This window comes from Lepisma saccharinum, chromosome 29, assembly GCF_977018435.1.
Source record: "Lepisma saccharinum chromosome 29, izLepSacc3.1, whole genome shotgun sequence".
Classification (NCBI taxonomy): domain Eukaryota; kingdom Metazoa; phylum Arthropoda; class Insecta; order Zygentoma; family Lepismatidae; genus Lepisma; species Lepisma saccharinum.
The window spans coordinates 14,024,976-14,050,421 of NC_139257.1; the positions used below are offsets into that span (position 1 = coordinate 14,024,976).

The 25,446-nt window shown below is 38.0% G+C and overlaps 1 protein-coding gene across 2 annotated transcripts in view; it reads left to right on the forward strand.

Moving 5' to 3' along the window:
- Positions 1 to 25,446, forward strand: part of LOC145981648 (pancreatic lipase-related protein 2-like) — a 96,027-nt gene that overhangs the window by 24,971 nt on the left and 45,610 nt on the right. For both annotated transcript variants that reach the window (XM_083115044.1, XM_083115045.1), the window contains exons 2-4: positions 6,116 to 6,222; positions 15,056 to 15,204; positions 18,147 to 18,263. In XM_083115044.1, the coding sequence (XP_082971170.1) occupies positions 6,141 to 6,222; positions 15,056 to 15,204; positions 18,147 to 18,263 (348 nt within the window). In that variant the 5' untranslated portion in view covers positions 6,116 to 6,140. The remainder of the gene's footprint in view (positions 1 to 6,115; positions 6,223 to 15,055; positions 15,205 to 18,146; positions 18,264 to 25,446) is intronic.

The window sequence follows — 25,446 nt, forward strand, 5'->3', positions numbered from 1 at the left end:
TTTCGTTGAGAAGTAAGTTTATAGACATTCCAACACATTTATCACTTCTAGGTGATTCACAAAGCACTTCTTCAACATTATTTAATGATGTGGATGTAGACTCAGCATCACTTGAGAGTTCACAAGGGGATGCAAAATCAGTACCGGGAAGAACGTTTGCAATAACGTCGGCACACTGCCACGAAGCAAGGAATTTTTACAATTCTCGCGATAGTCACTGCGCGATTTTGCAAAAAAATTGCAAAATTGAACTTTGCGTCCACTTAGATTGTGTTTGGAATGTTGTGTTTTTCTTCATGCTGCATGGGAATAATAATTCAAATTATTATTATTATTACTGTCGCAGATCTTTGACTGTGATAAATTAGCCATTTTTAATTTTTTTCTACAACATTTTCCATAATATTTCAAAAGCTCAAGGGGGGGGGTTAAACCCGGTAACCCCCCCCCTTGCGTACGCCACTGCCACTGAGTCTATGTTTTCGTTGAGAAGTAAGTTTATAGACATTCCAACACATTTATCACTTCTAGGTGATTCACAAAGCACTTCTTCAACATTATTTAATGATGTGGATGTAGACTCAGCATCACTTGAGAGTTCACAAGGGGATGCAAAATCAGTACCGGGAAGAACGTTTGCAATAACGTTGGCACACTGCCACGAAGCAAGGAATTTTTACAATTCTCGCGATAGTCACTGCGCGATTTTGCAAAAAAATTGCAAAATTGAACTTTGCGTCCACTTAGATTGTGTTTGGAATGTTGTGTTTTTCTTCATGCTGCATGGGAATAATAATTCAAATTATTATTATTACTGTCGCAGATCTTTGACTGTGATAAATTAGCCATTTTTAATTTTTTTCTACAACATTTTCCATAATATTTCAAAAGCTCAAGGGGGGGTTTAAACCCGGTAACCCCCCCTTTGCGTACGCCACTGATATTGCTAGTCAATAAGTGATCCACACTCTGAATTCTATTTTCTGATGTTCTGATTGTGCTACATGATTTGAGACAATTTTTGTAATCCTCAAATTCAAGCTCTTTGTCCACAGTTACTCTGCCAATGCCCTTGGCCTTTTTGGCAACAACACCACTACATGTTTCAAAACTGTACATCTTGGCCCTTAACCCAGCAAATGCCACAATAACATCACCAAGTGTCTCATCTTTTAACTTGCCAGGCAACTTTTTGTTATGGGGTTGAATCCTTGTATGTTCAGTGGTATCAAAATATTCAAACAATTCAGGCTGTAACATATCTTTATAAACATCTTCTGTTTGAATATCAAGAACAAAACTATCTGTGTCCATGTACATCAATTTTACACGATCCTTATAAAAAGGTTTCAACACATCATAATACAATTTTAACATGTGTAATTTGGCCAATTCCAATATCACAGCCCCTACATAAATAAAAAGTAAAAAAGTAAAGTGTTCCCCTGTGCATAGAACCACGCCATGAAGGCGTATAGGGGGTGTGGGGGTAACGCCCCACACTTTCTTGATCCGGTCGTGAGTAGGGGTGATGTGATCAGCACCACGCCCCTGACCGCCTTTACCCCCCAGGGTTTCCCCCAGGTACCCATGTTATTCGACGCTGGGTGGGCGCCGGGGCCGCTTCCAACCGTTAGAAAAGTTCCCGGATTTGAACCGGCCGGGGATCGAACCCGGGACCTTGAGCATGGTAGTCAGACGCGTTACCGACTGAGCCACCGCGGCCCCTACATAAATAGGCTTATCAAACTTGATCTTTGTTTTTTTCATGTTGAAAAGTGCCATATTTTCATCATAAATTTTTCTGTAATTGAAGTTGGGCTTTGCAATCAATTTTTTGCTCCGGCTGGGGTCAGTAATTATTTTAACATCAATATGTTTTCTGACATTTTCTATTGTTTTGCCATACACTGAATTGACCATCAATTTAAACAAGGTCTTATCAAATTGGCTCATTGCAGATGTTCGAAGCTCTGTGTTTGTATCAATATACGGTTCAACCATCTTGAGTGCCTGAACCTCAAAACTTTTCCAACTTTGATCACTTGAACACCATGATACATCAGGAACTGGAGGTTTTTGTAATATATGACATAATCCTGTTTCGGCTCTAGAGTCATCATCAATTTCTTGTGTTTAGAGCCAGGTGAGCACTCAACCTCGGGAATTGGGGGCAGATCAGAAAAGTTATTGTGTAAATTATCTGGAATTGTCAGATCAACCTCTAAGAAGAGGCCATAGTTACTGTCATCAAAATCTTTAAGATCTTCAATATTGAAATTTTCAACCCACTCAAGCCCTGCATATGGCAGTTTTTTCATCATGGCATAACCATAGAGGCTGTTGGCATCTACATACAGTATATAATTTGATGGCAATGCTGGAACATAATCAGGAATATATTTGTTATTTGCTCTGGCATATCTCTGAGAACATTGCACCATGCCTCCTCTTATACATTGCTCCATAAACAAGTACATATCTTGATCTTGGATCAGATCCAATTGCATTTTAGTGTTTAAAAACATTGCAGACCATGCTAGGCCCGGAGCACTGTAAAAATACATTGGATCCAGCTTATAATTTTGCATGGAAGATTTTCTGAATGCCTGCAGTATATCAGCTAAGAGGGTCACATCAAGTTTTAAATAAGCCTTGTGATAATCACCAAATGTCTGGCATTTTAAATTGTTCCACATCAATTGGGCATGGTGATAATCTTCATCAGTGATTCCAGATCCTCTGATTTTGCTGTAAAACTCTTGTTGTGGTGGCAGAGAACACTCATCAAATTTAGAAAAATCTGTAACATAATCATATGGATATACACCCTTCCGCCTAATTAATTTCAGGTCCTGATTTGGAAACAAAGCACATGTGATTTTGAATTGATCATCAGATAATTGAGTGGCCAGTGTAGCCAGGCTAGCCGATAAAATTCTGTATGAATCAAGAAATCTTAAGTGAATAGGAACACCATTAACTTTAATTATTTTGCTAATAGCTATATATTTCTCATCATTTTCAGCTAAAATATTTAAATTCTGCTTGTCAAACCCCACGTACCTGATCAGATGATGAAAATCATAATTGGATGCACCATGGCAAAATATGGGGACAAATTTTGGTCTCTGGATCTTAATATTACAGCTTTTACACAGGGCTATTAAGAATTTACCATCTGTATGGGAATGGTGTTTCACCTTGATATTTGCATCTGAAAATTCAGAATCACATACCGGGCATTTTTCTGCATTGTTGAAATCTTCAATCTGTTTCTCTGTTAAAGGCAACATGGGTTTTGATTTTAATAAAACATTAGATGCTATGTTATGGCACTCATTTTCTATTCTTTGTGCAAATTCTTTGATGGCATCTGGTCCCATGTATAAATATTCTTTACTAACAACACCATCCTGTACAATCACATAATAAAAACTAGAAGGTTCATGTAACTGGTATGGTGTAATTGAAGATTCATCAGGATCTGGGCTACAGAATGCAAGAGGTTTGAGATTTGATTCAAAATCACAGACTATATATGCTGGGTGTTCCAACAAGGCTTCAAACTTTTTGAATTTTGCATTTTCACTTGGCATTGGCATCACCATATGAACAGGTTTATGGTTGCCACAGTATTTCAGATGCTCAAGTAACTTGTTTTTAGCAATTTCTGCATTTTCCTCCCGAACCCCTTTCACCATTTTTTGACCATCAAATACAGACAAACATCTTCTGCACAACTTGAATATTTTATGAGTTTTGTCTAGTTGTGTTCTGACTAAAGCTTCAAGATTATGTATCAGAGTGTAATGATATGTGCCATCCTTTTCAATTAAGAGCAGATCAATCGCAACAGCAGATTCATCATCAAGTGTACTGATTCTGAGAGGTTCTATCAAGCAATTGCCACGGCCAGTAGAACAAGTAAATACATTAATAGATAATTGTTTGCCATTGATATGCCTGGCCTTTTTTTCAAATTTATCAATATTCTGAACAAGCATTGGATATTCTAAACCCTCCATTGCCTCATCAAAATCATTTTCATGTTGTTTATAATAAGTTATTCGCTGAGGATTCCTTGAAACTGGAAACAAAGCAGCTAAAATACACCACAAAAAGCATTTCTGGTCATTATTTTTTATATTAACCATGGCTGTTTTGTTTTTGATATTGGCAGGTAATGGCAAATATGTAGATCCTTGTAATGGGCTGAATTCAGAAATATTAATATATAACTTGTGTGGAGATCCGCATAGGCTCCATCCAGACTCTTTTGCTGCAAATTCAGAGTGTTTAATATTCAATTGATCTATCAAACTGCTTATTATTTTGTCTGAATTTGCATTTGAATATACCGCTACAGTTTCTGTTATGTGGGGCTGTGTAAATTTTGTGCCATTTGGCTTCTTATATTGTGTAAACAATTTGAGGGACAGCTTATAAGAGCCATTTTGTGCATTTAGAATTGCCTGCACATCTGGATTTATACTGTTCAAAAAATTCTTAATGTCACATCTTGGCTCTGATACAAACCGGTGATCCCTTAATTGGCCATTAAAACTGCTATGGATGGGTTCATAGCGTGGCTGCTTTGCCGGTCCAGCATTAACAGGTGCTTCATGCTTCCTTTTCAGACCAGATGTAGATGGTTGTGTTGATGACTGTGCAGAGTCATGTTTATGTTTATAAGTGAAGTATTCCATGCTATATTTTCTATGGCATTTAGGGCAAATTTTTGTGGGAGTTCTGCATTTGTCTGGATTACAATTCCTTTGATGCCTGGCCCAATTGGGGCTGGTTATATTCTTATTGCATTGATTACAATATTTTTGATTTGGCATTTTTGTTGTTGTTTATTATATACAATTTCTTGGGATTCAAATCAAAATTCTATGCTTAATAAAAAATATCAGTTGGGTTCAGTGCAGACAAAAAAACTGCATAGCTCTATGTCAATTAGTTCTTGAGATATTAATTATTTTGTATTTAGGAACCACTTTGGCCCCCCTGCCAAAAATTGGCTTTTATTGCATCAGTGTATATTGTTTCTATTACCTTACTTGGGTTTTCCGCCAAATTATATGCTTCTAAGTCTCCTATACTTTGGTGGAGCCTGTTCAGGTTCTATCCCCCGCGATGTGGGTTCCACTGCTGATCCAGCAATGGTGAGGAATCTGCACTGTGCTCTGGCTTATATAGATTTATAGAGCCAATAGAAACCTTGCTTATTCAAACCAATCAGAAAACACCACATCATCACATTATGTCATAACCAATTAATCAGAAAACAACACATGCCTAATAATTTATTGCATAATATTACACAACATGATGCAATAGAAGTGTACCGGGAAGTAAATATGTATGGATGTGGGTGGGTGTGTATGTGGGTGGGTGTGGGTGGGTGTGGGTGTGTATGTGGGTGGGTGTGGGTGGGTGTGGTGTGTATGTGGGTGGGTGTGGGTGTGTATGTGGGTGGGTGTGGTCAAGGTCAAGGTCAAAATAATCGAAAAAATAATCGAAAAAATAATCGAAAAAAATAATCGAAAAATAATCGAAAAATAATCGGAAAAAAATCGAAAAAATAATCGAAAAAATGGTCAAGGTCAAGGTCAAGATCATCTCAAGGTCAAGGTCAAGATCAGTGTGGGTGTATGTGGGTGTATGTGGGTGGGTGTGTGTGTGTTAATACGTTTGGCGTAGTTTTAGGTGTGGGCAAAAAAAATATCAAGAGGGGCATATTTTTAACAAGTTTATGGACAACAATCTGACAGAAGTGCCTTTTGTAAGTGTGGACAAATCAATCTGAGGGGGCTCATCATTTCACAGGAACTTCCCGAGGGCATTTTTACAAAAATCTTGGATTAGACAGGGTTCCACACTTGAGCAAAAAGCTCATATGGGCATGTTGAGCAAGTTTTAAGTGAAGGCAAATCTGCCTGAGGGGGGGTCATCATTTCTCGTGCTGGTTGTATCCTCAATTACACTACTAACACACCTACAACAAAAATGGCACCAAGATCATTTGTGTGTTTTGTTGTCCGCGAGTGCCATTCTAATGACACCCCATGAGTGCATATATTTGTGTGTAATACATCCAGTATTTCAGAGACATTTAATGCAAAAAAACTGAGATGAAAATGGATTTCTTGGGACATCTATTGGCAACATATTTCTTGAATGCTCTCATTCCTGTGCAAAGGAGCATTTGTTCAGGTGAGTACATTCATTATACTACAGTAAAACTTTAACAGTAATGGAGGTAACAATGTTGCAGTAATGGGCAAAATGTCTAATGTCACATAATATTTGCAATAATTTGATGGCAGCCATACATCATTATCCTTCACAAGTAACTATTTATTGAAAATCATTGTTTTAAAAGCTAAAAAAAGAAGAGGGAAGGCATTGTCTCCTGTTCATTCAACAAAGACACAAATGTGTGTGGGGGGTGTGAAGGTAGGTGATGATGTTTTTGTTTTGGAATGTGTGGCACTTATGTTACGCTAGCAATGATTGACCTGCAATGTCATAATTTACACTAAAAATGCATGCTATTTCTCTTAAAAGTGTTCATGAGAAAGAGGAATTAATGCTTACAGAAAGTGCAGATGAATAACATTATCCTTAAATCATGAACTGAAAATTAAAACAGAACTGCTTCAAAGTTTTACAGTATAACTTGTAGAAAATATCTGATTATTTGAAACCATCTGGATTTATTCAAAAATAGTTAATTAAAAGAGAAAATTTTGTAAAACTATAAGTACATCACAAAGAAGTACATAAAATTTTGATAATTTTTCTTCATTCAACTTACAAGCTATTCAAAACTTTCAGGTTCATAAAATGACAATGCCTAGCCAGTCCATGTTCTTGGTATATATTCCATTAAGAAAATACACATTAAAAAAATATTATACAAAAATCTAGCATGTTCGAGAAAAGCCAAATAAAGGACAATCTGCGGTTTTATGTTTCTTTCATCTAAGTCCCACTGAATCAATTAAGGAAAATATTATCAGTATAATTTTATATTGGGCATGTCTATAGATATTAAACAGTGATGGTCCAACATGATGTTTGTAATGTTTTCTATTAAAATAATAAGCATAAGAAGAATGCCTGTTGTAAAATTGAATTTTTTACTTAAGTGCTTTCTCCTGAACACCCTAAGCCTCGCGACAGGTTAAGTTTGCAGCAGGTTTTATGTATCAATCCACTCTAAAACGGCACTCACCATCCCCGTGCCAGTCTCGCCTTAACCGCCGAGCTGTTCATATCACACACAGTGAGAAAATCCGCAATATTGAAGCGGAACTATTTTCTACGCGCACGTTTGGGTCTATATATGCGAAAATTTGCTGCAAGGTTAACCTGTCGCGAGGCTTAGTAATGAAATTTTTAGTTTTTCTCTGAATAGCACACATTTCTGAACAAAGGACTTTTTACGTTCCCCATCTGTTATTCATTATAGAAAAAACCATTGTATAACACTCCAACGCATGTGACCATGTATGTGAATGGTTAGTATTTTCTCTTGCTCAATTAGCAGCGTAGTACACAAAGCAACAAACTGCTTTAGGTTGCAACACTGTAGTAGGTGACCTGTATTTTAAACTGTATGCTCAGAATGAAACCCAGAGGCCTAGCTGAGACAGAAGTACTTCTCCTCAGATACAAAAATCAGATTGCTTTCATAAATGCAATAATTATTGAGGATGGGAAGAGCGAAAGAAAAGGCATGCTTGATCATTGGAATTACGCAAAAGTGGCAGAAAGTGAAGTTAAATAAAACAAATCAATCACCTTCCATGCTTTAGTGGAAAGCATGTACAAGTGCCACAATTAAAACAATATGGAGACCCTGAAAAGCAACTTTTTTTTTTTGTTTAGCCACTTCCAATTTTTCATCACAACTTGCTGATCACTGAAACAGTGGGGATGGGACTTGATTTGCTGGCAATAAATCCACTGAAAAGTCACTTGGCAAAAATTGAGTGGCATAATCGCTGGGATAATGTAATAGTATGAGGCATGTCAGGAAAATCAAGATACAACTGATATATATCTTAAAGAAAAAAAATGTAAGTCATAAGTTGACAACACTGACTTTAACCTTGATCCTTATTCTTTTCAGTAGCATTCATTCGCAGTGCTGCACTGAGTCTTGTGTGAGTCACACATGTTGGAAATGGCTGAGGTAAATAAAGAATCCCACCAAATGAGAAGTGTGGGCTGTGATGCAGTTTCTCCAGGCAAAAAACGAACATCCAGCAAATTGCAGAAGTTTGTGGGAACATTATGAATGGTCAAATAAGTGGTGCCGTGCCGTGCCGTGCCTTCGTGGGCCACGAAATGTCATTTCCAACATGTGTTACTCACACAAGATTCAGCGCAGCACTGCGAATGAATGCTACTGAAAAGAATAAGGATCAAGGTTACTGTCAGTGTTGTCAACTTATGCCTTACATTTTTTCTTTAAGACATATATAAGTTGTATCTTTGCTTTCCTGACATGGCTCGTACCTCAATTGATAACACAAATTAACAACACATGCTACTCAGAACGACATTCTAACAACAATTTTTTTTAAGTAACACTAGCAATCATGTTGCTTTAACTTCCATCACGACACAAGTTCCTTCAATTCATATTAAGTGGTTCCATTTTGAATTAATTTCCAGCTCAACCTTCTTATAAAAAATATTTTTTCTATGAATTTCCTTTTGTATCAATAATTCAAAACTGATAACATTTAACCCTGTAAGTGGGTATGAAGGATATATCCATCATGCCTACTACTTGCTATCTGCAGTGAGTTCAATGGATCCATTCTCGACATTCTCTGGCTCATATCTGCTAGGTATGTTGAGCTATTGACCTGCTCCTTTCACTATTGAGTAATTTCCCACTTCTGCCATGAGATGCAACTCTTCAGAATATCCAGAATATTTAACTTGCCATAATCACCACAAGATATGTTGGCACTCTGCTAGCTGCAAAACTCTTCAAGTATAATTCCTGCTTTTCAAGGCAAACTTTCCACAAATTCAACGGTACAAGGATATGTTTTCACTAAATTTCTACCACCTCTCACCACCCACACACATAAACAAACACAATTTTTTTTAACAATATGAAGAGTGTGTGTGTTTCAATTTTTTTTTAAAGTTCTTATTGAATTAAACGGCATATATATTTAAAATATTTAATTTAAGGTTCGGAGTTTCCATTTTCCATTTCACATACTCAGACTCGAAATACATCTACAAACACAAGTCACAAATATTACAGGATATACTAATCTATGAAAAATGTTTAATTGTATGAGACTTCACTCAAATTTACATAATCATCTTCAAGATATCTTAGCTTGCAAAAATATTCTCTTTGTCAGATAGGTTGTACTGCAAAGAACACTAAAAAAGTAACCGGATTGAGAAAATTCCATTTCTTCCGTTCTCGATAAAAACTGTGAAAAACTTGCCTCAAGGGCATTTATAAATATGAATAAATTCAATAGGATTTGGATTAATAAAAGTTTTTGACGTCTACGGAGAAAAATTCACTCGGAATTCCCAGAATTTTTTCTTGTCTGTTTTTTAAGTCCACTTTATGCACAAAAAGGCTAATCGAGACTGGTCCTACAGTTTAAAATGGGATCTGAACCACTATGTGCCTCCATCAGGTATCAAACCTTGGACCCAAGGCAACGACGTTACCACTATGCCACTGGGGAGGCTCCAATTCCCACAATACAAGGAATTCCTGGTGAGTAGCGACCCTGTTATAATATACAGTCCATCACAAAAAATAGCACCACTCTTAAAAACTGCATATCTAGCATGATTTAATAAAAATCATGATTTTTATCCACTCTGTATGCGACCATGGCTCCACCCTTGCTCTTGTCCGGTTCACAGGCTCAAAACGAAATAAACTGTTTTCTATTTCATCCAGTTGCCGGAAGATCACATAATTCATAGCACAGCACAAACACAGTAGTGCTATTTTTTTGTGATGGACTGTAGTATAAGATAACGTGTGTGACGAACCTCTTGAGCATTTTTCTTAAATGATTAATAGAATTAGATTATTTTAAGTTTCTTTCCTGCTACTTTTGGTTAATTGTAATGATGAGAATAAGTGATATGATGAAATTGATCAACGAACGATCACGAAGTACACTCATCCCCAGGTTGAGATTTTAATTCAGGACCCACGGTTTCTTGCATTTTGAAGTATTCTATGATAGCTCAAAGCAGTAAAATAAATTATCTTTGTTCGATTATAGAAGATGCACTTTTGGAGAGTTACAAGGAGTTGTAATTTTAAAAATCACCCACAACGGAAGACATCTGGGATGTCCTAGTTAGCCACTAAAGGGGTTAAATCTTTATCTCGTCTTCCTTAGAAATGGCAGCCATGTCTCCACCATGGCATGTAGTGACCTATATGCAAACATCAATATCTCCAAAATGGTGAAGCTTAGGCACCGGAAACAAGAACTATTCTACTAAACTCATTTAGGGCTGAGCCACAATTAGGGTTAAGCCGATACTACATTGAACCAGATTCCCACCGATACCGATGCTTCAAAATTGTAATAATTAAAATTTGTTCAAAATATTGATTAATATTAGTGTGGAAGAATTCCACTTGAGTTATATACATCATTTTATGAACATTTTTGCTTGAAAATATTCATGAATTACAATAGAATATTAAATTACATGTTATCTTATTACAAAATTCAGTGTTTCCACCCAAAACGGATGCAAAATATAAAGAAACTTCGAATTTTGCATAATTTGCATGATAATTAGACCTACGAAAGTGTTGCGAGGCATTCTTGCAGATCCCGTAAAATACCAAAATGCTGGGAAAGTATCAGCCAGTATCGGTAAATAAATTCCAACCAATACTTTCCAATACAGATACCACTGGTATCGGCCGATACATCAGCATCGGTATCGGCTCAGCCCTACAATTCATGTTATTACATTAAATTTATGTAAATCATTTCCTTAAATGGCATAACTTAGTCTAAAAATGCAAGCCATTTTTGTTAAAATGTACTCTTCAGAGAATCCTTATCAAAGGAAGGGGTTCTCAGGACTTGAACTTTCTTACAAGAAAGTAGTAGTAGTGTCATTCTACCCAATGTGAAGCTTGAGAAAAGCCCCCTTCTTCTTCTGACCATGTTTGTGTCCTAATATCTCCGATAGGTAAGCTGCTAAAAATCTGACCCTTTGTTACAGTAAGGTACACTATGGTGTTAAGCTCCAGTAAAAACAGTGCTCAAAGTGGGGGGAAAATACACGAGGAAGCATCCCCAAGGTAAGAACATTTTCATGAAGAATCCTTCCAGCTAAGATTATGTTGCATTGGCATCTATCCCTGCACTTACACACTGTCTGTGATGTGAGGTGGTGTCAACACTTGGGTAGCAGTTAGTAGCATGCCTAAGGGAGATTGGTGGGGGATACAACACCCTCCCCCATTAGGTCCAGTATAGCTAAATGAAAAAGAACATCAAAGGCAGGAATAAATGATAAAATGAGCGATGTTCATTGTTGAGTGCAGAATTATTCAAAAAGTCTATACTCACTCATATGTAGAGTGGAATGCATAAACATTACCAGGTAAATCGTCTATCCCAATGTTCATTCAATTACATAACATTTCCAATTCCAAGTGTTTCTGACTGCACATAATATGTTCCCATTTCATAAATAACAAAACTACATCCCATATTATACATACATATTACAAAATGTGTAAAAAGTTGTGGTGAAAATACAGAGTACATAAGTACTGCAGAAATTTCTTTCCCAGAGTTCTTTAGAAGATTTAATAAGGGATTGAGGGGAAACCAACAAATCCTCTATCTGTTCTTATAAGGGATAGACTGGGGTACCTGAAACCTTTCAACCATTGCAGCAGCAAAGGAGGGGGGAGGGGGCAGGGAGGCAGAGACAGAAATCTTTCCTTTCCCTTCCGGTGGCACTCTCTAGACTGAAACTGGTGAGGTGATTGAAAAGCCAGCTAGAGTAGTTCATTCCAGCTTTGCCCACTGATTGCACAGAGGAATGAGGAGCAAGTGGAAAAAAAATGTTGCATATGAACTGTGGCATCAACAAGACAATAAATATTGTCATTTGAAAATAATTAGAAATGCGAGATTGATTGATCTAGCACTGCTAGACTTGCTACTCCTCAGTGCACATCACCGCTCCATGTTGATCCATACAAGCATCTCATATTTGGATACAGTATGAGCAGTGGTCAGAAGTAGCGAACTACTTGTAGCGTCGCTACTGTAGCTAGCTACAAAATTTGTAGCTGTAGCTGTAGCTGTAGCGACGCTACATTTTGAAAATTGTAGTTGTAGCGGTAGCGAAGCTACAAAATTCCTGTAGTTGTAGCGAAAATTTCGCTACAGCTACTTTTTTTCTCAGCATTTTGAGGTGAATTTTGAATTTGGCAACAGCGTCAGAAAAAATCGACAATAACCCTTAATTTTGCAGGAGGTTCATAAAGACAGTCTCTTGCATGGAGATACAGATTATCTAGATTGTAGATTATAGATATCTGCGTAATTTATTTAATTAGTATCTGAATAATTCAGATATCCAGATAACTAACTGACATATGAATATATTCCAGCTATTTTGGGGAGAAACATGCCTCGTTTGCTGCACCACTGGAAAAAAGTGCCTCGTTTGCGTCACTCTCGGAACAAATCCTGTGGATATTCATGGTGTAAGAGACACCAAAATCATTAATTGCTGTGTAAGACACAACTTGCAGTGCAAAAACGAGCGATGGATTTTCCACTGCACTGACAAGGGAATAGTGCCAGCAATAAATGGCTCAGTACGTTAACAGCATTGATCGTCAGTATATAGGATCTCACCAGCAATAAATTATTGTTACAAGAATGATATAGTTTCTGGAATTACAATTATTTTCGCGATAATATTTGTTCACAAATTTTAAAATTGCAATACATTTAGAACACTCAGGTTTACACGACAGTTTCCTCAATATTTTTTTTCATATTGCAAAACGTGTGTACGAGTTATTGACTTCTCTGCAGAAACGACAATTTTCTGTAGTTAATATACATAGTTTTCAAATTTATGTATTTCTCCTACTTTTCTGTAACTTTTGATAATCATGACATCATTATCATCAACTTTCGCTCTTTCCTGCCTCTGGCTGGGCCGGCATAGAAGTCAAGCCTGTCCATTTTTCCTGGTCTTCCACCACTCCTCTCTTTCCAAGGTGTTCCAATCTTGTCCTCTTCTCCTAACACTCTCCACCATCTGCTCTCTCCACCGACATCTTGGTCTCTCCCTTGGCCTTATTCCCACTCCTTGTGCATTGTAAGTTCTTACTGGTACTCTTTCTGCATTCATCCTCTTCATGTGTCCGAACCATCTCATCTGTGCCTGATCTATTCTGTCCTGAAGCTTCACTACACCCACTGTCTGTCGGATCTCCTCATTTCTTATTCTATCCCTTCTAGTCTTCCTCAAAAGACTCCTTAAGAATGTAATCTCCACTGCCTGCATCTTTTCTTTGTTTCTCTATGTCATTGTCCACGTCTTTGCTCCATACGTAATTATTGGCACATAGTATGTGTTATATATTAACTTCTTGCATTTAATAGGTACGTACATCCCTGTTCCATATTAATCTTCGAACGCTTTGATATAGTCCACCACCCATTTGTCCTCTTCTGTTTACCTCCTCATCTATTCTTCCACTTCTCTCAATCATGACAATGAGGATGAATGGTTTATTTAATTATTCTCTTATCTATAGTCGCTTTCTGCCACTTTCGGCTAATTGTGAGAACGAGGAAGAATGATGAATGATGAGCAGTGTGGGGAATGGAGGAGCAGGGGGATCTCATCCTCCCAACTTGGTTTCTTTCCTAGTTTTCGTTTTGAGTCCATTTTATGCATAGATAATCTGATCGAGACTGGATCCTAACCACTATGTGCCTCCGCTGGGTATCGAACCTGGGGGCCTTTTGCTGACTTCATATCAGTCTATAAAAAATGAAATATTTATTCTCAAGAGAAATATGTTGATGTGAACATAAATACGTAATCCTACCAAATTTTATTTGTGTATAGTTGTAATCATTAATTTGGGCAACACCCTAATTGCAATATTCATATATCAAATTTGAATTGATATGCCACTTGCATAGGTATGGTATTCTCAAAAACTATAGTAAAAATTAGTAACTGAAGTAACACTGCTATCAAAATTATCGAATGACTGGAATCATGATAATAAATAACAGAATCTATTTACCAGTAGTAGGGGATTTTTTTTTAATACCCATGTGGTTGTTTTCATTTTTTTATGCAGAAGTAGCGCAAAAAGTAGCGAAGTAGCGAGTAGCGAACAGGAGTAGCGTAGCGAGATACTTTTTGGTAAATGTAGCTGTAGCTGTAGCGAAGCTACATTTTGGAAGAGTAGCTGTAGCTGTAGCGAAGCTACTTTTAAAATGTAGCTTTCTGATCACTGAGTATGAGTTACTATTGAACTTATTTGCTCATGCAGTTAAGGTTTCAAACCATTGGTTCTTGAGTGAAATTTCAAAAAAAACATTTTTTTCAAATGGAAGTAAAACACAAAGAGGGTGCTCATACACTTGTCACCAATACATGCCAAAATATGGAGAGTCTGAACCATACTTGTCAGGTAAAGGTTTCAAACATGCATTAATAATGCTGTATATTGCATGATGAGAGCCACAGTGGTCTAACTCTGGGGCTTAACCAGTCTCAATCTGAAATCATTAAGTAACGGGGGGGGGGGGGGAGGAAACCTGGTTGCAAAGGTGGCCAGAGCATAATGCTGAAACTATCACCTCCAAAATGGCAGAGATCGAGAACATGTTAAGCCCTACCCCCACATTCCATAAATGTGCCTTCATGGCACGGTGATATATACATGAGAAGCATTACCTTTATATGTTGCCAGAATTTCACCAGATATTATTTTCTCTAACTAATGAAGGTACAGGACTTACATCCACTAAGTGCTTTGGGGAGTTAGGATGTCTGAACATCACTCCCGAATGGTATGGACCACGGCGTAGAAACCCTGATCCTTCTGACAGAGAGAGCATCAACACACAGTTCTTCCTTTACATGAAGAATGAGGAGGTAAGCATAAAAGATTATATTTGCTCCTTCAGGACAGCATTTAACAAGTCTTCAAAACTAATGATGATATTTGTCTGTTTTTTGTTCATTAATATACATATGATTTTGTAAGGCCAGCCACACACCAAATCCAAAGAACATGACGTGATGAATCACAAAGCAACTTGACAAAGTCATTTTGTTAGCAAAAATCTGATATCAGATTTTGTCCATGTACACAATAGATCTAGGTCTGTCTTTTATAATTAGGAAACAGGTTAACAGTACATAGCAGTTTACAGCAAAATCAATGCATCAATGTACAGGGTGGGCCATATTGATGGGACACATTTCAAATGGATATGTGGAGCATGTAGAAAGCAACATTTATTACCAAATATATGGAAAACACTGCCAAAGGATGGGAGTTTTGCACTGTGTTCAGTGTTTGAAGATTACATCCCTGAGATGGACACCACCTTGACGAGAACATTCTTTGACTCTAACAGTCATGGTCAGCATAGTTTTGTGCAGGGTTTCGGCTGGGATGGCCGCTATCTCCCTTCGGATGTTGTCCTTCAGTTCATTGATGGTAGTGAGCCTTGTGGTTTACAACTTGTCATTTAGGGGGGGGCGGGCACTTGCCCTCCCTGAGATTTCTGGAAAGTCTTCGCATAATTCAAATTTTGAAATTGTAGTGTGAAAACAAGATGTGAAGTGCCGTGAAAGACAGAAGATTAAGTGCCTATGAAAACATTCTTCACACCCGAAATGAGACGGCTTGGCCTAAGGGACATGTGGCTGCAGCAGGATGGTGCCAGTAGTCATACAGCAGTAGTTTCAATGACAACCCTTCGACGACACTTCCTGGGATGGCTCATCTCGAGATTTGGTGATGTCTATTGGCCATCCAGATCCCTGGATCTAACTCCACCGGACTACTTCCCGTGGGGTTATCTAAAGGACTAGGTGTACACCACAAACCACACTACCATCAATGAACTGAAGGACAACATCCGAAGGGAGATAGCGGCCATCCCAGCCAAAACCCTGCACAAAACTATGCTAAAACATGACTGTTTAGAGCCAAAGAATGTTCTTGTCAAGGTGGTGTCCATCTCAGGGATGTAATCTTCAAACACTGAATACAGTGCAAAACTCCCATCCTTTGGCAGTGTTTTCCATATATTTGGTAATAAATGTTGCTTTCTACATGCTCCACATATCCATTTGAAATGTGTCCCATCAATATGGCCCACCCTTTACATGTAGAGTTTTTATTATATACAACTGAAAGATACAACTCTAAGCTATTTTTCTACATAAGCACCGTTTCTGTTGAGATACGTATCATATCGGCAAACAAGGTTTGCAATACCCATGTCAAAGAAATCTGCCGCCTGTACAGTCAGTCATGCAGTAACACTGTCCCTGAGATCCTGGTCATTGTTCAAGCATTGTGCCACTAGCCACTTCTTCATTTGTGGAAAGAGGTGATAATCACCATACGGGACACTTGTGGAAAGACGTCTGACAGTTCGGTAATCGTGAACTGCCCATTGTCACGAATTTTGTCGTTCACCTTGGAGACCAGTTCATTTGTCACAATTGAAGGGCGTCCACTCCTTGCCTCATCGTGGATGTCCGTACGTCCATCCTTGAAAGCACGAAATTCATCAGTAGATTTGTGTCGTATATGGGGAGAACATCATGAGTGACAGTGCTGTTCGGCAATGGTGTTGTGCTTTCAACGATGGATGAACGAACATCCACAATGAGGCAAGGAGTGGACGCCCTTCAATTGTGACAAATGAACTGGTCTCCAAAATGAAGGACAAAATTTGTGACAATTGGCGGTTCACGATTACCGAACTGTCAGACGTCTTTCCACAAGTGAAGAAGTGGCTAGGGGCACAGCGCTTCAACAATGACCAGGAGCTCCAAGGACAGCGTTACTGCATGGCTGACTGCACAGGTGGCAGATTTCTTTGACATGGGTATAGTAAACCTTCTTTGTCGATATGATAAGTGTCTCAACAGAAACGGTGCTTATGTAGAAAAATAGCTTAGAGTTGTCTCTTTCAGTTGTATATAATAAAAAACTCTCACAATGTCCTGGTGTTTCTTTTATACCCCAAACGGAAGTTACTTTATGAATGTCCTTCGTACATGTGGAATTATATGTCTCATTTTATATGTTGTGTATAGAGTCAGTTTTTAATATCTCAAAATGCATCTCAAAATATGACTTAATATCTTATACAAAAGGTGGTAGCATCTTGCTTTAGCCTTTAATTAAATCTAAATTCATAGGTCAAATAACAATACATGAGATAATTAGCTTATTTTCTAGGGGCAACATTAATCTGGTCATCCAGATTTTCTGTTTTAGCGATTTCCTGTGTTAGAATATAATCACGTTTAATTTGGAATTAAATAAAAATATCGCCGCCATGTTACTGTCCGCCAGTGCGGAAATTTTGGCCTAGAGTTTCTGGTCTGTAACTAGATGTCTGTGGCTGAATTGAATGGATTCATGCATGCGCAGATCGATTTGTCGCAAACTGTTCCTTGCGATACCAAATTCCCCAGATAGTCACAAACCTTGCAACGTGACTCGAGGAGACTTGAGTGAAATGTTTCGTCTGGTGTGCGGCCGCCCACAAGAGCCCTATGTGAAACTTTCCCCGAGTCAGTTTGCAACAAAAATGACTCATCGCATTGCGTAGCATCTTGTCGGATCCGGTGTGTGGCTGGCCTAACACTTTAAGACACTAATCTGAAATTTTTCAGTGACTTCTGTGACAAGCTCCTCATGGACAAGACGTTTTCCAAGATAAATTACATCAGGTCAAAACCGAGGTCAAAAAATCTTCAGGAAACACTAATTTCTTTCAAGTATGTGTTCTAATTCTCAGTTACTTTGTACTGAAAAGTCTTATAATAAATGCAGTTTATTTCAGGTACATGAAATAACAGCAAGCAGAGAGACAATAGAAACATCCCCTTTCAACCTCACAAAACCAACCAAGATTATTATCCATGGGTACATGTCAAGTGGACTTGTTGAGTGGATTAAAGTAAGTTGAATTTTCCACTCTTATTATAAAAGTACTATTTATTTTATGTCAATATGCAAAGTTTCACAGCAAGTACAGGACATCAAGTGAACCTTTTTTCTTAATGTTTGACTCATTGAGGCCAATGCTCCTAGCCCTTCCTCAATTACATTTTTTATCTTGGAGCAGAGAATTATAGTTGACACTGACTGTTTTGTTTTTTGGTCAAATGAATACTATGGGAAGGTATCATGCCAGGAAGGATGCGGCCAAGTTGAATATGTTGTGCTTATTCTTTCCCTCAAATCACACGTTTGTGACAGCTGAAACTTGAATCTACATTCTTCTGGGAAGTAGTGTGAAAAGCTTAACAACTTGTAAGTAACATTTTATATGTTATTTTATTGGGACCACAAAGATTGAACGTACGATGCACAAGAATGTAAAATCAGGGTTCCACTCAGCATTAGCAATTGGTATGGCAGCTAGATATGCACACAGGTGACTCACGTTCAACTCCTGGGAAACACATCCTCAGGTGGAAAATTTCCTAACAAAGTCCCTGCATAAAGTGGCTCTAAGGTTTATCCAGCTTCTAATAAATGGGGGCAACCTTGCAAGGTAAAGGTGGTGCAGATCACATCACCTCCACAATGTCCAACATCGTGAATGTGTGTGGAGCCCCACCTCAACACTCTCATCCCCGTGTGAATGAAGTCAGGGTGCAATGAGAATAAAACGTGTTTTTTCAGTGGAACATTTTCCATTCTTGTTCATTGTACATTCAATCTTCATGGTCCAAATAAAGCAACATGTAAAATTCTCTAAGTTCTTAAGCTTTTCACACTGATTGCCACAAAAATGTAGATTCAAGATTCAGCTGTATATGTATGATGACAAATGCATGATTTGAGGGTTTCTTGATCTGGTTGTGAGTAGGAGTGATGGGATCAGCATCATGCCCCTGACCGCCTTTACCACCCGGGGTTTCCCCCAGGTACCCATGTCATTCGACGCTGGGTGGGTGCCGGGACCGCTTCCAATGTTAGAAAAGTTCCCAGATTTGAACCAGCCGGTGATCGGACCTGGGATCTATAGCATGGTAGTCAGACGTGTTACCTAGTGAGCCACCGCAGCCATGAGGGAAAGGATAAGCACAACATATTCACCTTGGCCGCATCCTTCCTGACAATGATACTTTTTATCCATATTTCTGCGTTAAAAAAAACTTTCCAAGTTGTGGCAACATTATAGTACCCATATGTCAGTTGCTTGCAGTTTGTCCAAAGGGTACTAAACAGTGGCATACACAAGGGGGAGAGGTATGAGGTTTAACCCTCCCCCCAACCTTGAGCTTTGAAATATTATGGAATGTGTGTAGAGAAAATTAAAAATGGCCAATTTATCACAGTCAAAGATCTGCAACAATAATAACAATAATTTTAATTATTGTTTCCATGCTGCATGGAGAAAAGCACAGCATTCCAAAAACACATGTCTTTAAGCGTGAATGCCTTGAAAATAAACACAAATTCTTGAAAATAAAATATGAGGGCAACTATGATTTAAAAGAGAAAAAAAAAGTTGTTTTGTATCTCAGCTGTAATTTTTTCTGTGTAAAATGAGCATTAACCAATGAAAGTTCTTGGTTCATTGTAAGCGGCTAATGCAGACAAAGGCTAGGCCGCAAGAACACAGTCACCAGTCCACCTTTCCCATTGTTTACAGTGGTACGTTGCAATTTCTGAATTCGAAAGACAGTAAGCTTAACTATTGTGAAATGTTTTGTTGGTAAGAACAGCGAGAAAATCCAGATGTGAATTATCGTGCATGTGCATGGTTGATTTTGACAGTGGTATTGCCACGTTTCTCATACATCTTCACAGTGTTGTTTGGGATCCATGGATGTGTCTAAACAATGTAAGCAACTGCAAAGTTCAATTTTGCAATTTTTCTTTAGCAAAAAGTCACCGCATGAGAATTTTTAAAATTCCTTGCTTCGTCACAGTGTGTAGACTTTATTGCGAACGTTCTACTGATTTCGCATCCCCTTGTGAACTCTCAAGTGATGCTGAATTTACATTCACATCACTAAATATAGTGGAAGAAGTGCTTTGTGAATCAAGTAGAAGCAGTGGCGGCAATTAGAGGGGGCATGCAGCAGGGGGCAGTTGCTCCCAACTTTTTGTTACTTTTGCCCCCACACTATACTAAACCTTATCTACAAAGGGAAGTAAACTGCTTTGCCCCCAATTTGGGCACCTTGCTCTCACAGTTTGGGAACCCAATCGCCGTTCCTGCGTAGAAGTGATAAATGTGTTGAAATGTCTTTAAACTTACTTTTGAATGCAAAAATAGACTCACTGGAATTTAGGAACATGTGGCAGCGATTGGGTCCCAAAACAGAGGGGAAAAGGTGCCAAAACTAGGGGGCAAAGATAAATAAAATTTAGCATAGTTCAAGGACAAAAGTGGCTAAAACTGGGGGGGGGAAACAGCCCCACCCCTCGCCGCCATGTATTTCACATCGCACCTCATCATCATACTAGGCGAGTTCCATAGGAAAAGGTAATGTAAATTTCCCCGTGCATATAACACCGTGCCATGAAGGCACATGTAGGGGTGGGGTCCCATACATTCTCAATCTCGAAAATTTTGAAGGTGATATTATCAGCACCATGCTCCAGCAGCTTTTACCCCCCCCCCCCCAGGTTCCTCTCAGGTACCCGTTCATATGAGGCTGGGTGAGCCCCGGTGCCACTTTATGCGAGGAGAAGGTTGCAGATTCCAACCTTAGACCACCCATCCTGGGAATCGAACCAGGATCTCCTGCATGGTTGTCCGACACCCCACTGACTAGATCACCGTGGCTCCTTTGACTATTTCAATTTATTTTAATATATTTGCTTGTTCTTATGGATTTTCTTCACACTTAAAATGTCTCACCTATAATATACGAGTAACCGTTGACTAGACAATTATTTTGCAACAAAGTTGACATGCTCCTAGAATTTGTTAAAAATTGAATGACTAGAAAGTAATTTCGTTCTATTGTTTTTATAAATATATTTGTGTAGATCTCTACTATTTAATAGTAGTAGTGGTATTAGTAGTAACAGCAGTTCCATTAGTAGTTTTTTGATTGATTGAGTTGGTGTTTTAAGTCAACTTTATGCACAGTAAGGCTAATCAAGGCTGGACCTACAGTTTATAGTGAAATCCGAACCACTATGTGCCTCCACTGGGTATCGAACCCGGGACCCCTCAATTAGTAGTACTTAAATTAATTAATTGATTAATTATAAGAATTATTAATTAATCAATTAAAGTATAATAAAACAATGGTAACGTAAATTTGGAAAAAGTTTTTTTTTAAATAACCCCATATCCCCTTGATGAAATCCTGCATACGATACTTAGGGTGACCAGTTATTTGTTGACAAAAAAAAGTATAGTTTATAGGTTGAAGGTGCGCATGCACAAAACATAAAAAGAAAATGAAAATAAGGGTGGCTATTTGTTATTGCTTCTATTATAGCCCCTATAAAATAGGCCTACACTCTACAGGGTGAGTCAAAATTATGTGGACACTATTTGAGAGAAAGTATTTACTCAGAGTTTTCGATATACAGAGTCTCAACCTGACCACCAGCACAATTAATGCACTCAAACCAACGTTCAACAGTACAATTTAGTGCCAGAACACACATTTCGGGGGAAATGTTGGATATCACACCTTTTATTCTGTCCTTGAGTTCTTCGAGGTCTCTCACTTTTGTACTAGACACGCTCCTACACGCCTGCACACATAACCAGAAGTCACAGGGTGTGAGATCTGGAGAGTGGGGAGGCCATGACAACGGTCCGCAGCGACCAATCCAACGCCTTGGGAACTTTTGATCAAGATAAGCGCGAACGGTACAAGCAAAATGGGGCGGTGCACCATCTTGTTGAAAATACCCTTCTTGTCTAAGTTGTAGGGACATGTTATCAATGGCAAACTCTTTCAGCATTTGCAAGAAGTCATCTGCATTCACCGTTTGGGTTGTAAAGAAATATGGACCAAGTACACCAGTAGCGGTCACGGCACACCACACATTGACCTTCGGGGATGCACGTTCATGCTCATGAATGATATGTGGATTTTCAGTACCCCAGAAAATTGTGTTATGACGATTAACATGACTACTGGTATGAAAGGTAGCTTCATCACTGAAAATCATTTGACTAACAATGCCCGGCTGCTTCCGTGACATTTCTGCCAGAATCTCACAGCAGTCTACTCATACCTTTTTCTGCCGAGCAGTCAAAGCTTGAACGATTTGTAAGTGATATGGTCGCATGCCAAGGTCCTTGGATAGAATTCGGTTCACTGTCCTCTGTGGGATCCCTGTTTCCAGACTGCAACGTCTCGTCGATTTTGATGGACTCGGTACTATGGCCTCCTGCACTGCAGCAATGTTTACTTTACTTCTGCCAGTTCTAGGTCACCCCACATATCCGTGATAATTGTCTGCTACTGATCCAGTTGCTACAAACTTCTGGTAAATGTGATATATTGTTAAACGAGTTGGTGGTTGTCTATTTGGAAATCGTTCTGCAAACCTTCGACACACTTCTGTCGCCGACTGCACAACTTCCATTAAGCTTGCAACCACTCTTCTCTCCTCCAATGTGAGTCTGTCAGCCATGGGTACTAACAACCTGGAATAGAAAAGAAAACAGATTGTTCACATAATTTTGACTCACTCAAATAGTGTTCACATAATTTTGACTCACAAATAGTGTTCACATAATTTTGACTCACAAATAGTGTTCACATAATTTTGACTCACCCTGTACTATTTATGGGTCTAATGTAATTACCTAATTACAAATACTTACTCACCAATGGCACCATCGTTCATACTTCTGGGATGATTTTGCTTTCTTGAGTATGTTTAAATCGTACTTTATTGGCAGTCCAAACTCTTCACAGGTCATGTCCACATTGAATTTCACTTTCATTAATTGTTCGAGTGTTGACACCAGGAGTGTAGTTTTTTCCTCTCGCCAATAAGTTTTAATAACACTGAAGAGTCTTTCACAACCAACATTTGTACCAGGCAGAGTAAACAAGAATTTTATAAGAGGCATAATCACTTTTAAATTTGACCCAGCCTGTACTAAATCTTTGCACACTGACCTCCACTTACCTATCACTGATTCTTCTCTTTCCCCCCAATCTTAAAGATGTTTTTCAATGGCTTTTGAAATTGCACATTAAGTTTCAAAAATATCATTATTAGGGCTGAGCTGATGCCGATGTATCGGTATTGGTTGGAATTCAGCTACCGATACCAGCCAATACTTTCCGGCACTTTGGTCTTACATGGGGTCTGCAAAAATTCCGCGCAACTTCTTGACAGTCTAATTATCCTGGAAATTATGCAAAATTAAAACTTCCTTTTTATTTTACACTAATTTTGCACAAAAAACTATATTTTGTGACTACATAATATCTATTTTAATATTCTGATGCAATTATTGAATATTCTAAAGCAAATTTCTTTGTATGTTGATGCATATTGGAAGAGAATATTTACACACCAATATTGATCAATATTTTGAACAAATTTTAATTATTGCAATTTTCAAGTATCTGTATCGGTGGGAATCGGTAAGAGTATCGGCATCGGTATCAATTCAAAGTGGTATCAGCTCAGCCCTAATCGTTATCATTAACTTCCAATGAATTTGAAATATGTTTTGCTTGTTGATAGAATATGAAAATGACTCTTGAAATTGTTCATAGGAAATTCTTGAGTCAAGGAGTAAATATTTCAGTTTGTTGACATCTTGATGTTTTCCGTTCTGTGGATTTTAAGGCATTTTTACGCGTAAAATAATGAATGAAATTAAATAGCAAGGAAAAGAGTATATTTGGGGATTTTTGCAAATTGAAAAGAGTATAGAGTATATGAACCTCTAAAAGAGTATACTACTCTTAAAAAGAGTATGTCTGGTCACCCTACAATACTGGTACTAAATATTTGGTTATTTTACCAAGAACTATATATAACATTGAAGGACTGCTTTAGAGCACAAAGGTGAAGCCATTCTCTCGCTTAGTCACACCAGGGAACATGGGAAGAATAGCTGAAGCAGACGAATTTTTCTGGGGCGGCAAATGGATTTTTATGATAGATTATTTATGAAATAAAAGCCATAATTTATGAGAAAACATTACAATGAGTACATAACTTACATTCAGACATCACTTTCAATTAATATTCTTGTTACTTGTGGTTAAAACGTGCGCAAAATACCTCTTAAAGAATAAAAAACCCTTAACTTTTAAAAGTGATAACAAGAAGGGAAATTGAATAGAAAGTGACTGTTGGAAATGGTTATCAGGTGTGAGCTTTTTCCTTACACTTGGAATGTATTTACTTGTGTTTAACGAAAGATTTCTTTTACATAAAATATCATAATTATAGCATAAATTATGCATAACAGCAAAATTGAGTAAAAGTATCTGAATTACTCCTCATATCTACCAACCACAACCTGCAAATTGCAATTGTGGAAAATTTCGAAACGTAACCTTTTCCTAGAGTATTTAATATACAATTTCTACTGTAATTACCAGCTATACTCAACATGTCAAATTGAAGTAGAGTTTGCACGCAACAAATTTTAAATTAATTGCTTGTCCTTTTTCTTTTTCAAAAACCTACTCTTAGTGCATTACTACAAAAACGTCATTTTTACAGAAATACAACAAATTTCCCTGATTTTTTTAGGATTTCCAGGCAGGTAGGCATGCTAATAACATGCTTTTGGGCACAAGATTAATGCACAATTAACACCATCAGTAAAAAAAAACTGACTCACGGTCAACAAATCTCAAACAATATTTAACACTGATTTCAAAGATTCCACACATTCATTTTCTTCGTGTGCATCTTGTGAAAAATATACATTGTATGGAAATTAGGCTATAATATCGAGGCACTTTCTTGTGTGCACTATTAAAATTTAGGAACTACTGCTTGACATGCCAACAATACACAAATTGCTTGTAAGCATGGCATGTACATGGTAACCAAAAAAGTGCTTGCCGTTTTTGACGTCTCATTAATCATGCGCTCACAGAGAGGAAACGAAATGACGCACGTGCCTGCCAAGCGATCGGGAGTTAGTCTGACTATCGACTGTCAGT